We start from the raw sequence: 16,195 nt of genomic DNA, 5'->3' as shown, positions 1-16,195 counted from the left end.
GCCCTTCAACACGTCTCAATTTTATGTCTTGTATAATTTTTTGTTGCACAAGTTCATTGTGATTGTATACTGATTGATGGTTTTTATGCAAGCATTGTGGAATAAAAGAGGTTGTGCCAAGTGAAAACCCATTTTTGAAACCTTCAATCAATTTTTGTTTTTTTATTGGGGTCATAACCAGACAGATATGGTAACAGTTTGTCGGCCGATATGGGCGAAGGTAATTGAAATTTATTTGGCTCTGAAATTTGGGCTTTATTGGCTGTTCTTTTGAAATTTGCAGTTGGTGTGCTAGCGTTGGTTGCATGGAAGACCCTGACAGGTTTGTAGTATCTGTGTGCGCCATGTGGTTGGTCGCAGTTTCCACACTGATGTTATTGTGAGCATTTGAGCTTGATGCATTGGGATTTCTTTTGGTAATCCCATCAATAACCTGTTCGGCGCATGATGTAGGGTGGCATTGGAGTTCTGGTGTTGGAAGGAAAGGGACGAAAATTAGAGTGAGAGTGTGTCTTAGTTAGAGAGCAAAACAGGAATGTCTCTGTGTGAAGGGGTTCCCCAATCAAGTGGCTGCTGTGCCTTCAGCTGCCTGAATTTGATGTCATATGTGACCCAGTTCGGCGAGTTTTGGGCGAGGTCTTCAATGATGGACATATAATGGAACAGGTCTGATGCCTCCTCAGGATATTTGGAAACGTAAACATCAGCAAAACGTTGAAAAGCACGGCACCATGTGATAATGTTTGTTATGGACTTAGGGGCTGATTTTTTAAGTGAAGTTGTTGTCTGGTTTTCACTGTGTTTAATGACGGTGGTCTCAGTGGTTTGGTGATCAAAGATTAACCTACTTAAATCTATATATTCCTTGTTCAACATTGCTTTACGCATTTTCAAATCAATTAGGGTATGTACAGTAGAGAAAAGTCCCACCTTCATTGTTGTCTGAGGTCACCAATGTCACATCCTTTTATGTGGATTGTTCGGACGCCTGTTCGTTGTCAATCCCCTGATCCACTTCGGTCGCCTGGTTCGATGTCCCATCACGCTTCTGGAGGATGAGTTGGCCAATTTCCTTTAAAAACATCCTCATCTTTGCTGAGTGCATCTGCCATCAGCTTCGCAATCCTGGATTGGGGCGCCTCTGGCGGTGAAGTAGCCTTCCTCTTACCGGACTTGGCAGTGGTTAGCGTTGCTTTAGGCATTATAACATGAAACAGACGCAAATGAACAGGCCGGATGCATGCACTGCACTAGATTATAGATAGCATTTGTGTGTATGCCGATAACATGACACGTTTAATCATCAAACATCTTCAATCAGTTATTCAGACAATTAAGTGTTTACTGTATGAGCATGTATAATGTCTGCTAACAGTATTAAAAACAGGATATGTGGCGAAATATTGTCATATTGGACGCAAGTATCAATCAGGATACTGATATAGGTTAAGTGTCAAACAGGACACAAGTATATGCAAGTATCAATCAGGATACTGAGGTAACTTAAGTGTCAAATAAGGCACAAGTATACATAAGTATCAATCAGGATAATGAAATAAGTCACATGTTAATTAGGACACTAGAATACACAAGGATCAATCAGGATACTGAAATAAGTCACGTGTCAAATAGGACACAAGTATCAATCAGGATACTGAAAAATGACAGGTGTAACATAGAACACAGTTTTACACAAGAACCAATGGGTATTGGTTCCATAAAGCAGCAAGTATAGCACAAGTGTTAAACCAGATACTCAAATAATAAACGGGTATACTCAAGTAGCAAGCAGGATACTTGGATGGAAATAGCGGTAAATAGAACACCATACAAAAAAGCACTTGTATCCAGGTAATAAGTGAACACTGTAATGATGATGAGAGTACTATGCTGCTGGCACAAATATTATATAGTTTCGTTGACTTTAATTACAAGTAGAAACACAATTAAATTGTGCAAACATATCTTTGTGAGTAAACTAACCAGTCTAGTTTCAACAACAATGGATTGAACGTATACATACGCTGATACAAACACTCTGCTGATAAGCGGTGTGTGGACTAGAAAGTCACTCTCATTGCCCCTGATTGTACCGATACCAAGTTGCCAACACTAAAGGGACATGAAAAGGAAATGCTATAAATATTTTCATTAAATTGAAATACAACATTGAATATCTTGGCAAGCAAATAGTGCACATTTTATATAGTTGAATACTGTACTTAAAGACTCACGGTCACAGACGATGAGCTGCAAACAGAACCGCGCCTCTAACAGAACGATAATATCTTGGCATGCCAAGCATTGAATCAATATGCACGCCATCTGGTGAAACAAACTCCTGCTGAAAGCGTCTGTTAAAGTTATTGCAATTATGCTTCCAGAAATGTACAGATTCTTGATTTGCACAAAGACACTGCAAACGTTGGTTGGTTTCATCAACCCTTGCATTATACGATGTTCTGTGTTTCCGGTGAAGTATTCACTTATAATGACACGATTGGAGCCCTGTTGTATAAGCCAGGATGCAAATGCAAACATAGTATCTGCTAATGCTGCTGGAGCAACTACCATACTGAAAAGGTCATTACTGCCTTTATCAAGGAAAACAATATTGATGTTTAATTCACTGACAAGGTAAGCATCTGTACAGACAGACTTAGGTTTTTCTGGGTTCATAATGGTAGCCCCTCCGACGCCATGCAAGTAAATATTTATGTGCTGTGAATCAAAATTCATATTAGAACAACTGTTCTGTACGCACCATCTCGCTAGGCGTTTAGTAAAAGTGTGACCTAAAATAAGAGTATTAAACATCATAACGAAGAATCCCTCAGCAATTTAAAATGAAAATAAATCACTTTGACCAACAACGCTCAGTAAGTTTTTCTTTGTTTGTGTGTATCAAAGTAGGTCAAGCACGCGTTCTGTTAGTGCTAAAAATAGATCGAACAAAGGAATGCGGTTTATTATGCTTACAAATACATGTATTTAATATTAAAAATCACATTTTGCCGATAAGCTAAATTGTGATAAAACACTGCTGAAAAACGGAATTAATGAATAATAAAAACCGATAAAAAAACGATTGCAACCAATTATTATAAAAATGTGCTGAATATAAATAACTTTATTGTACCTATAAAGTATTATTTTATCAAAGTCTTTTTTACATAACATGCAATACGTTGCTTTAATTTGTTTTGATAAGCACGCGTCGTAAGCTATGCAATACTGAATTACTTCGGTACGTTGTCCATTAATTACAAAACAGAAGTTTAACGAAAATTTATACAATACATGTACAACCATTCGAATTCCATATATATATAAAAGAAAAATCCCACACCATTTAATTATGTTACCGTATTTTTAACTTTATGTGAGCGCGTGATCCTATATAGTTATTAGTTATACCATATCTCATACATATTAATGAATATTTAAACGATACGATCTGCAACAAAATAGCATTTGGTTGAAATAGATAATTAAAAATATTACAAAAAGAAAACACTTCAAAATAAAAGTTTTAAGACGTTAACGGTAGTGGAGATAAAACATTATATTATACAATTAGAATTTTGTATTAAACAATGCGCGTGTTCAGTATTTATGTCATCTTCATTATTTTGAAGAAATAAAACGAGTCCATTTGTTTATCTTACCATTACAGCATCAGAATCATCGATTGTGGTATTCCGCATGGGCTTATCGTTAGGCTTGATGATGTGAGGTTTCAGCATAAAGTGGAATTGCTCGAATTGCTTTCACTCCTGTAGGCCAGCTTATGTACATGTATAACCATAAATCATTTATTTAGGATTTAGGATTTACTTTATTAATTTTTATTATATCTGCCTTGTTTGTAGTTGGGTTCAAACAGTGTATTGGACGTTACAAAAATTGTGTATGCCCAATGCACATTGCCAAAAATTCGTTTCATTTTTACATTAATGTATCAATATTAATTTTAGAAACACAAACATTCAGATACATCCCAAATAAATTAAAAACAATGCACGAATTACCCGAAATATACTTTTTACTGTTTTGTAATCGAATCACATTTTGCGATAAAATATTCGCTGCCTTAGCTGTCGAAGTTGAAGCTTCACTATTTGCGTAATATTTTGGAAGTAACAACGTTTGTGCCAAAGTGACCGACATGATGCGTGTTATTTTACTATATCTTATGTCAATTGTCAAATATTTAATGGATAGTTATAAACAAAACTGCCTCTTTCAATCTGAATTATATCTATCGTTACTATAAAAAGAAACGGAATGACGTCACGCGCGAGCCGTTATTCGTATCTAGCGGGCCAATATAAATTATATCGACGCGCTTAACCGGGCCGATTTTTCACATCTTAAAATAATCGGATGACGCGGCTTCAACAAAATGGCGTCAACATTCAGTCTTAGCCAACGGAGACCAATACAATTAAGCTACAACTTAACGAAAGAATCAAACACACAATTATAACGACACGTAAAACTCAATTTTGATATTACAGATATCGATTGAAACTGAAACTCTTCTGTACATTAGACTGATGCCTCTCTTTGAGCTTTAACGGGATTTGTCAAGCAGCAACTTTTTAAGTAAACGACAAACGTAGCTCGATGACAACTTTAATCCGGTGCTTATAATAATACAATAAAAAAGATGTGTATTTCCGTTTTCTGATATTCCATCCGTTGATCTAATAATTGTTTTAAATCACATTTGTTAAACGATTGATTTGAATGCTAAATCCCACCCCGTAAATCGGCTTACGAAAACGAATGAATTGTCGAAGCAATTACAATATTTTATTCTAATCGAAGTTTCCAAGTATGCATGAACAACACACAATCCTAAATATGTCTTGGATTCGTTCGATGCTCAAAAAAATTACTTTACTTTTCAATTAAAACCCTCCAGGTCCGAATTGTTGTCCCTAAAATCCAGAGAATCTAAATAAGTTGCGTCAACGAAATTTCGTCACATGAAATACGTCATAAATTGCGTAATCAATTTAATGAAAATAAAAGTACTGAAAGCTTGTTATGTTATACATTTTATAGAAGGGCCAAACTAGTATGATATGTAATATAAACGATAACACACGGCAGAGCTGGGACGGACGTCTATAATCGGTCCTAGCCGCATATTGGCCCTCGGGCCGTGATGTAGGCAGCGGGCCGATTATAGACATCCGGCCCAGCTCTGCCGTGTGTTATGGTCTAAGTAGCTCAATACTGACACATATATTATATTTCCCCTAAGACTAAACATCACTCGCATTTCACACCTAGAAAAACTAAGTGCAGTTTAATAAAACTGATCAATAATGTTTTTAGATGTGTTAAAAACTTAACATTTCTGTACGAACTATATACAGCTCAGTCTTACAGTCAAATTAAATTAAAGTTTCACAATCATTTCATGCCATAAATACGTAATACCCGTATTGTTTACGATTGTGTGCTTATTGTTTAGCATAATGTTTATTCTGCAACCTCCATTACTTCATAGAACAAATTATGTGTATTGTTGTCTTTTTCTAAGATTTTTTAATATTACAAACAATAATGTATCATTTTGTTGCTGATGTAATGTTTATTATATTTTAGTCGTAACATATTTGGTATAACTGATTAATATAAAGAATCACTCACTCAATTCATGTTGTTCAAAGTACGGTGATATAATTTTTGACAGTTTATGTGTCATAGACCTTGATGTATTTGTTTTAATTTAATTAGATCAAATAAAACAAGAGCTGTGTTTGTGAAACACAATGCCCCCTACTGCGCTTTGAAGCCATATATTTGACCTTTGACCTTGAAGGATGACCTTGACCTTTCACTACTCAGAATGTGCAGCTCTATTTGATACACATGCATGCCAAATATCAAGTTGCTATCTTCAATATTGCAGAAGTTATGACCAAGGTTAAAGTTTTGGGACAGACAGACAGACACACACATACAATTACAGACAGACAGGCCAAAAACAATATACCCCCGATCATTCTATCCGGGGACATAACAACTTTTTTGCCAGGATTTGCTTAAGTGCAACGACGACAAATACCATTCAGACAATCCCATTAAAGTGTCACTGGCGATCGTATTTCTTCAACAAGTGGTAATAAAAGTTCAATAGACATTCAATGTTTTAATAAACTTCTCGAACTTTAAGAACATTCGCAGATTCATTGACATACAGTTTAATAATGCCAAGCAATTCTCAAGTAGCCGTACCCTTCGGAGTTTGTCTTTGACCGTAGACTAAAGGAGATCAACTAGAGCGACGACCGCATACAACCTGGTATTATCTAATTAAATATTTGAAGACAAATTGCTTGGGAATGCCCGATTAAGACTTAAAGAAGAAAATACAATTGTTGCACCGGAACGAAATTTAGAAGTACTTCCGCATTTCTATATGTCCATCATCATCATCATCATCATCATCATCATCATCATATCATCATCATCATCATCATCATCATCATCATCATCATCATCATCATCATCATCATCATCATCATCATCATCATCATCATCATCATCATCATCATCATCATCATCATCATCTCATCATCATATCATCATCATCATCATCATCATCATCATCATCTTCATCATCTTCATCATCATACTCTATATAATCATCATTACCACCACCACCATCATCATCATCATACGCATCAGCATCATCATCATCAGCATCAGCATCATCAGCATCATCATCATCATCATCATCATCATCATCATCATCATCATCATCATCATCATCATCATCATCATCATCATCATCATCATCATCATCATCATCATCATCATCATCATCATCATCATCACTACCACCATTATCATCATCATCATCATTTTTAGCATCGTCATCATCATTATTATCATCAGCAGCAGCAGCAGCAGCATCAGCATCATCACTAGCATTAGCAACATCACTAGCATTAGCATCATCACCATATCTGGACTAATATATTCAACGTTTTTGATCGAGCGCATGGTAAAGTATATATTGTATTCGCATAGAGAGCTTTCGAACATATACATATTTCAAGGTATTGTTCACACAAGGAATAGTGTTTATTTTGCTTTATATGTGTTGTTGCCGTTTCATCATGCATTTAACTGTTTTCGGACTTACACATCATTAAGCCATTTTTGATTTGATACGCATTAATGCTTCTACGAAATAAGGCGTTGTTTTTCTTTAAAGGGACTTTTTCGCAGATTTTGGCATGTATTGAAGTTTGCCATTAATTACTTAAAATTGATAACTGTAAACATTGGAACTGAATAGCTCCAATAAAAAACAAGACAACAATTTCATAAAAAATTATTTATCCTCAACTAGGCTCGAACCACTGACCCTCGGAGTAAAAATCAAGCACTTACAACACTCGGCCATCAGTGTTTATACAGTACGAATTGTCCGCGTAGTTTCACAAAATATAACGATTACAACAGAACTCTCCGAATTATTCAATCGTTTCACGTTTTTAACGCTTTATAATTTTAACATTGTGTAATCGCCAAAAGATGCATATAATTGATATTAAGAGCATGATTAATGTGTAGATGGATGGATGGTAGGATTGGGTGGTGGGTGGGTGGATGGTTTGGTTGGTTGATGGCTGGTTCTGTGGGTTGATGATTGGGTTTTGGGTGGATTGATGGACAAAACCATTGTTGACGATTTCAAAGACTTAGAAAAAGCGGTCTTCTATCTATAATGTGTGTTTGTTGCGAGATGAACGGAATTATGTCGTTAAATTGTATCACAGAAAATACGACTGTTATTTTTTTTTATATTATTCAATAAATAATATGGCTTAAACAAGTGTACGTGCAAGGTGAATGTGGTTCATTATCTGGTTTTGCGCGTAACCTTTTTATAACCAATTTCTACAACCAGTTGCCCTGGAGGAAAGGAGCAGACATGACATACAACCTGATACTCTTAAGTATGGGGTCAAACAATAAACCCTTCCAAAATTTGAGAACTCCGCTTTACGCATGATATATTTCGGAGTGGAGATTCTCGATATGATCGACTACCGTATTAAAAGATTATAATTGATGTGTTTAAATATTTAAAGGGACCTTTTCACGTTTTGGTAAATTGACAAAATCGAAAAGCATTGTTTCATATTCGCTAATTTTCGTTGTAGCTATGACATTTTTGCGGAAACATTAATAATGTAATCGTGTTGGTATTTACTGCAAACATGTTTTTAATGTGTTTAAATATATGTTTAAAGTGCGTATATAAACCATTATTAGGTTAAAAAAAAATCGTTCAATATTGAATTAAATTTGGCGTTCGCAATATACTTAATTATGGAGCTTTCTTTTATAAATAACGGTCGTAGTTTCACTAAACATGTGCAAATATGAATCACAGACCTTTATCATGGACAAGGTAACGTATCCAAGGAGATAACTGCAAATCAGGTGTATTTAAAATGACGGAAAAGTTGTCTTTAATCATGTTATAATGTTCCTTAAACAAACGCTTTTGTTTTCCAAAACTTAATAAAAATGTACATGATGTATTTCAATTACAGGTAAACATCGTATTAAACTTTATTCATCTTTGTGTATTTTTATTGCATTGCACACGCTGGTAATGCCACCATAACCGGTATCATGTCAGTATAAATACAACTCTAGTACAAGGGAGACAACTGATTTAAGATTTCCTGTGTAGTGCCAGCGTGAGTAATTTTCCGTCAGTTTTATCGTTCTTTTTTAAACACATGTGTAAATAAGGATTGCTGAAATTTTGTAAAACAAATAGCAAAATTAACATTGTCCCATCCCCAACTCCTTTAGTTGTACATCGGATCATCATAAAATTTGGTGACTTGACCGTTGGCTAATAATGTCCACCAAGTGTGATAATAAGCAAAGTTGCATGAAATACTTGTAAAGAACGATCCTTCAAATGTATATGTTTTCCAAAATAATATTGTCTGCTTTTCATGGTGGTTTTCTGCTAATCGTTTAAGTTTCCATTAACAATCTTGCTGAAACATTAAATACAGCAAGCATGACTGTAGCTTGTGATTGTAATTGGGGCTTCATAGGTCAAGATCAAGATCACTGTCACTAAAAATTAAACAGCGTTTCCGCTAAATAACTTAAGTTTTAATGGAGGTATAGATTGCAATGTTAATGTTAAGGGAGCTTGTGAGGAGATCTAGCTTGGTAAATGTCGCGTTTACTAAATAGAACTACGGCTTCAGCTATATTACTTCGGTTCGGAAGGAGGTGTCAAACGGTAATTGTGCGTATGTAGATACCTTACGTATAGGTCTAGCTTATGATGGCTTTTGGTGCCAGTCATCATATATACTAACAGAAGAGCAGTTCCCTGATCATAACTGGAGTGTGATGGGGGCATTGCACTAAATGACCGTTGCTTACATTGCTCAATTACATGAGTTTTGATTGAGATCTTATACTGAACTATTGTGCGTTGGTAGCTTTCCTGCAATTTTTACCTGAAATTGTGCATGCATTATTGCAATTAAATCAGATTTATTTGTTACACGAAAAATAGATATGTTTTGATAGCATTGAGATGTTAAATTTTGTATTAATGCCTGATTCATCATCTTTATAATAAATATATACATCAGTTGCAGATCAATGTAACCCAGACCTTTAAACGGGCGTATTGTGTGACACTGTTTTAATTAAAAACATTAAACACTGTATAATGCTTAGCATAATTGCCTTCGCACGACCAATTTATATGCGTCTTGCTTTAAACATAAATAATAACTTTTATTAACCGCCATAGTTTAACCGTATGAATCTTTAGTTTAAACGTATGTAAACATCACAGTATAGCAATTAAACTTAATCATTTTCAGTTCACAACCTCTTGATCACCACGATCATGATTATTCCTTTTCAAATGAAGTATTTTCTTGTACCTGCAGATTTAGATACACTGTGTGCTTTTATAATAATATCTCGAAGGTTTATTGTTTCATTCGCGCATGGCTTTCATAAAATGATATCACTCTCCTGATAAACAGTTTGCGCAAAACGCGTTCTAAATTTCAATTTCCTCATATGCTTTACTTGCTTTGTGTTTAATGTTGTTTAAAGAAACGCACAGACACTGTTAATCAAAAACAGTCAACTAATAAATCGCTAGCAGTGAGTACTTTTTAAACAAGACTCATGACAGAATAGATCTACTTTTCAAGGATATATTTCTTACAATTTAATTAATTAACTAATCCAAACGTATTTGTAAATAATACATTAACTGCATATTAAACGAATATATTATTCAAACCCGCATTGAACTTTTATTAACGACATTTTCTTTTCAACAAGCGGTAATAAAACACAATCTTTCACGACAGGTCCAGACACACTGTACTTGAACCGTTCAGCTTGACAGGGAAAATATGCTCCTATCTCCCACAGAGAATCTCCAGCTTAGTCATACTTAAATGTAATAAATCTCAATCTGCATATCATACACTTCGCATTTTATAAGCGGGTATGCACTATCTTTCAAATGATGCGAGGTTGCGTTGATAAATAGTACACACTACATAATACGTACAGGTTCAGAAGAATGTGTACCAAAATTGTACCAAAAGAAAAACTTATTTTGAGTTGTTTTACGCTTGCTTATACTTCTTGATTGTACATCGAGTATTGATGATCAAATAAACAATCCCGTTTAGGAAATTCTCACAATTAAATGCAAAATTGTTGACAAGACACAGAGACACGATGCTTTAGTTTTTGCAACAACTACGGGCAAACGTGTCGGTTTCGTAAAATGAACAACTGAGTCTATCTTTTTCTTAAATAGCGATGATTATGTCAATAATCTTATTACGAGCTAACTTTTGATATATAACGGTTGTCGCTTTCTTTCAAGGTAGTTCTATTTGGAATTTAAGGACCATGGATAATGCATATGTGATTTGTCGTGGTTTGACTGAAAATAGTTCAAACTATATAGAACTCACACATTCAAATAAATAACCAAGTCAAACGTTTAATTATCTTACAGAAGTCTGCTTTCAAACAAAGTACAAATCCTTCGTATGATATCTCTTGTAAAATATACTGCTTTAGATATTTAACAATACAACACATGATGTATTTCAGGTACACTATTAACTGATAATGGACCTCTGTAAGTGCTACTATTGCATTGCTAGAGCTGCATTATATCCGAATATTATAACCCATTAAGTTGAACACTACAATTATCTGTGTCTAAAATACAGAGAATATGAACATGAAAATACAACTGGGGCATTTGGTTATCGGACAAAGGCATATCCGAACATAATTCCGAATGACGGAACAATCTTTAACACCGGCGACAACAAAGTTGGTATATTTAGAGAGCAAAATCGAAAACAAAGACGAAAATGAACACTCAAATTTAAAGTGATTCGTTTGTACCACACACAGCATGTACTGATAAGACAAACACACAGATCAGTTTTGAAACATACCTTCATGAAGTGGAAATGAAGCGCATTGAAGATGAGGACGACGACAATGAGGACTTTTCTAGATTAATTGAATATATGCCCAATGTTTTACAAAACATGAAAGAAATTGGCCAGTTGAAAACGTTTGAAAAGTTGTGTGAGTTGGATGTTAATAAAACATATAAGTCTTATTTATATTTCCTCTATGACTAGCCATAACTCGCATTTCACACCTTAGAAAATAAAGTGACGGTTAATAAAACTCAATAATGTTTTAGATATGTTTAAAACTGAACACTTATGTACGCCCTTTATACAGATCACCCGTACAGTCAACTTAAATTAAAGTTTCGCAATCATTTCGTCATGCCTTAAATACTCAACACCCTCATTGTTTTCGACTGTGTGCTTATTGATTAATTTAATGTTTGATCTGCATGACGCCTGCATAATATCATAAGACAAAATATGTGCATTGTTGTCTTTTTGTAAGATTGTTTTGTATATTGCAAACAATAATAACGTTTTATTTTGGTGCCGATATAATTAAATAAAAATGATAATTGGCACCTTGTTGTTAAAGCGGTAAAAAAACTTATTGTTTAGAAACAGGAATGCAATAAATTTGTATTATTTCAGACGATGGCAAAGAAGAGGAGTCATGTTCAAAAGTATAGGTTCCGACAACAAGACAAAGCCGGGCAAGGTTCATCATCCATGGCGAGGATGCCTGGAGAACGATTACGGCATAGTTCTCCTATGAAGGCAAACACACGCCGTTTACGGCTATCTTATACCATCATGAACACTTATTTATCAAACATCCTTCAAAACAGAAATTCATATCGGCAAGAACTTTGTTTTCACTTACAAAGAAAGAAATACAACGATTAAGCGACAAAATAAATATAACAGGTTATGTATGCGGTAACGGGTTTGAAGAGTTTTCCATAGAATGCCATAAAATACTTAAAATAACAACAGATTATCCAGAAACGAAGGCTATGTTTGAACCTTCAGAAACACAGCTTTTATTTGGTACTGAAAACCGCATGTCAAATGAAGAGAATAATGGTGCTGAATCAAGACTACGCAGACTAACCCCAACAGTTGTGAAAGATCTAAAATGAAAGGTCATGAGAACAATCTATTACACCTTTTAGAACTTCTTGAAATTGTTTATATATACATGTATTAATAATACATAATCGTTCGCTTATCACTTTGCTTGTGTAAGTTATATGTCTTATGTTATAGTCCTATATTTTCGTGCGAAATTAGATTTTCCATTTTATTCAATTAAAATTTCATCGTGTTGTGTATACCGGGATCTTCATTAATTGTCGTATGGCAAATTATTAAATTCTCAATTCTTAATAATTAATAGTTCTATCCGTTCTTCTCCTCCTTAAATATTATTTACCATTTTTCTAGTTCAGTGAGCGCTAAGCGCTAATAATCAAATATATATATATATATATATATATATATATATATATATATATATATATATATATATATATATATATTACATATATATAAATAAATAAATAAATATATATATATATATATTTAGTTATTGATATTTATTATAAATTAATAAATGATACAAAATGCTATTCTTATTTTTTAAGCATGTACACTTATCAAACATTAACATTGTTCTATCAAATCCTAAAACAAAGACATTATTAATTCATAAGATCACTGTACTATTATTTTTGCTGGTATAATACTTATAAAATAGCGACAATCATAAATACATAATTCCTATATTTTATTCGGACATTGTGCAGTTAAATAATTTTCCTCAATACCCTATATTGAACATAGTTAAAATAAATGAAAGTAACGAACAATAGATTACGTATGAATATATCCATTTGCAGCAAACAATAATTTAAGTGCGGAATAAGTAAATAGTAACAAAGATATCACCTGAAATATCAGAACAGCTCTGGCCAGTCTGCCTTGAGCGCTTTCTTAAATATTATTCCAGGGTCAATTTCTTAGAATTTTGATAAGGAATTTCTAAATTCGCATCTCATGTGATCCCACGTGTTCTCACGTGATCCCACTTGATTGTTCACATGATACGTTCACTCACTAACTTATTCATATTTATTCGGGTCAAAACCGTTGCCTCTTAGTCAAGGAATTTTCCGATTCTCCGTACTACTTTCCGACGTTCCCAACATGGAAAATAATTTGGATGGAAATGTATTACTCATTCCCCTATTACCGGTTTGTGCTTGGTTTGTTTGATTTATTAATTGTAAAAGTGCGCAAAGGTAAAAAGTGTACCTGGATAGCTCATGCGAGTGATAAAGTCCGACCAAGAAATATTTGTTTGCTGTTATTTTTCTTTTCCATCTTTGTGTTCATTTGTTTATTGATTCTATTTTCTATTTATTATATGTAAATGTATTAAATATTTCTATAACTTCATTATAAAATGCATGATGTTAACTTCAAAATGGAAAATGTGCTTACAAAAATGAGTAGTGCTCTTGGAAAACGGGGCTTAACGCAAGTGCGTAAAACTGCTATCAATTTGATATATTGTTATCAGAAAATTAAGTGCAAAATTCCTTACATAAAATTAAGCGTTTCTAAAATTATACAATACCTATTTCAAAATTGTGTTAATTGAAATAAATTGAAACTATGTTAATTAGGATTAATTAAAATTATTAAATAAGTAAAAGATACAAATTATTTAATACATTATTGTATGAAATTGTACTTTTCGATTGGATTACATCTTCTCCACCTTCTTTTAATTATAATTTCTATTCTAATATATGGGCTGTTTTATTATATTTGCTTAAAACAATCCGAAATTGTCTTGGATGTATAATATAAACGTGGGTTTTTGCATGCATATATAAATCCAACAATATTATAGTCAAAACGGTTGAAGTATACAGATAGTATAAAAATAATTTATAAACAAACTATACTATAGATTGAATACTAACGACATAATTTGAACTAACAATAAGACAATATATCAAATACAACATACTTGTAAACATGATTTAGTAATGAAAGCCCACTTGATTACACAACAGGGGCCTTTGCCAATTGCTATGTAGCCCTCCCCCCCCAAAAAAAAGAAACAAGAAGAAAAAAAACGAGAACGAAACCGCCAGCAGTTTCAATTACATGATGTTCGGATTTGTAGACAGATTTTGTTATTGTTCATGACATTTAAAAATAAAAACTCAGTTCAATTTCCAAAGCATTAGATTCAGATGGTTAAATACCAAGAGTACATGGTCCCAAAGGCAAACAGCCAGCAAACAGTTATTCTGACAAGGGGCATATTAAGGAATTCCTTTGTAAATATGCATCTGACAATGCTTTGCCACTGTCAGGTAGATTGCCAAATTTTCGGAAGTTTGGTGTTCTTCTCTTACCATTTGATAAATGAATGGCTGATAGTCATAGTATGTACCAGAAAACAGCCACAGAATCAGGATTAAGGAATGCTAGCTAATCAACATATAATCGCATATGGCATGAATTGTGTCCCCATATTGTATTGTCAAAACCAATGACGGATCTATGCAAAAAGTGCCAACAGTTAAGTAACAAACAGCTTTGCAGCGGTTCCATAAATGAAGTGGAAAAGTCGGTGGTGTTGGCTGCATGTAATGAGCATGTGTCCCTTGCTAAACTTGAAAGGGATTTTTACCGTCAACAATGCATAGACTCTAAGCATGTCTGTTTTTAGAACACCACATTTGAAGGTGCATTTCTGTTTGAAAATTGTGGTATGACTGTTGTATACATGTAATCACATTTTCTACCAAAATGAAAAACATAATGCACACAATAACAATACTGTCAGGATGTTACGGAATCCGGATAGTGCCATCTATAATCTCGCACTTATTTCATCAAGGGCGACACTAGACACACGAAGCGATACTTGATATGTTTGTTGACAGTCTCGGCGACGCATGATATTTTTCGTGACAGTCGCGGCGACGCACGATGTTTTTCGTGACAGTAACGGCGACGCACGATATTTTTCGTGACAGTCGCGGCGACGCACGATATTTTTCTTGAAAGTCGCGGCAAAATATCGAGTATCGCTTCGAGTGTCTAGTGTCGCGGTCTGAAATTAGACCGCGATAAACGTGATTCGGATAATATGGGCGATATGTGAAAAATAAAATATCGTGCGTCGCCGCGACTGTCGCGCAAAATATCGTGTTTCGCTTCGTGTGTCTAGTGTCGCCCTTTGAACGCGACACTAGACACACGAAGCGATACTTGATATATTTCTTGACAGTCGCGGCGACGCACGATATTTTTCTTGACAGCCGCGGCGACGCACTATAGTTATCGTGACAGTCGCGTCGACGCACGATATATTTAACACGATATATCGCCTGTCGGGCTACTTACACAAGGGCGGTAAAACGTGTTAAATATATCGTGCGTCGCCGCGACTGTCAAGAAAAATATTCAGCGTCGCCGCGACTGTCAAGAAAAATATCGTGCGTCGCCGTGACTGTCAAGAAAAATATCAAGCATCGCTTCGTGTGTCTAGTGTCGCCCTTGATGAAAGAAGTGCGAAATTATAGATGGCACTATCCGGATTGCGTAGGATGTAGATTATCAAAACAGAAGCAATACATTGATAAAAAATTGAAATGTAACTTACAAGTAGTGAA

At 34.5% G+C, this 16,195-nt stretch overlaps 4 protein-coding genes across 5 annotated transcripts in view; 3 read left to right on the top strand and 1 right to left on the bottom strand.

Annotated features, from left to right (window-relative positions):
- The window catches only part of LOC127849306 (trehalase-like), a 64,834-nt gene extending 64,504 nt beyond the window's left edge, over positions 1-330 (top strand). The window contains exon 14 of the mRNA XM_052382025.1: positions 284-330. Coding sequence (XP_052237985.1) covers positions 284-330 — 47 coding nt within the window. The remainder of the gene's footprint in view (positions 1-283) is intronic.
- The window catches only part of LOC127847565 (trehalase-like), a 230,371-nt gene that overhangs the window by 64,575 nt on the left and 149,601 nt on the right, over positions 1-16,195 (top strand). The gene's annotated exons all lie outside the window — the stretch shown is intronic.
- The window catches only part of LOC127847573 (RING-box protein 2-like), a 223,944-nt gene that overhangs the window by 75,855 nt on the left and 131,894 nt on the right, over positions 1-16,195 (top strand). The gene's annotated exons all lie outside the window — the stretch shown is intronic.
- Positions 1-16,195, bottom strand: part of LOC127849305 (uncharacterized) — a 228,175-nt gene that overhangs the window by 167,202 nt on the left and 44,778 nt on the right. The gene's annotated exons all lie outside the window — the stretch shown is intronic.

This window comes from Dreissena polymorpha, chromosome 10 (genome assembly GCF_020536995.1).
Source record: "Dreissena polymorpha isolate Duluth1 chromosome 10, UMN_Dpol_1.0, whole genome shotgun sequence".
Classification (NCBI taxonomy): Eukaryota; Metazoa; Mollusca; class Bivalvia; order Myida; family Dreissenidae; genus Dreissena; species Dreissena polymorpha.
This window is presented reverse-complemented; position numbering and strand designations above follow the sequence as displayed.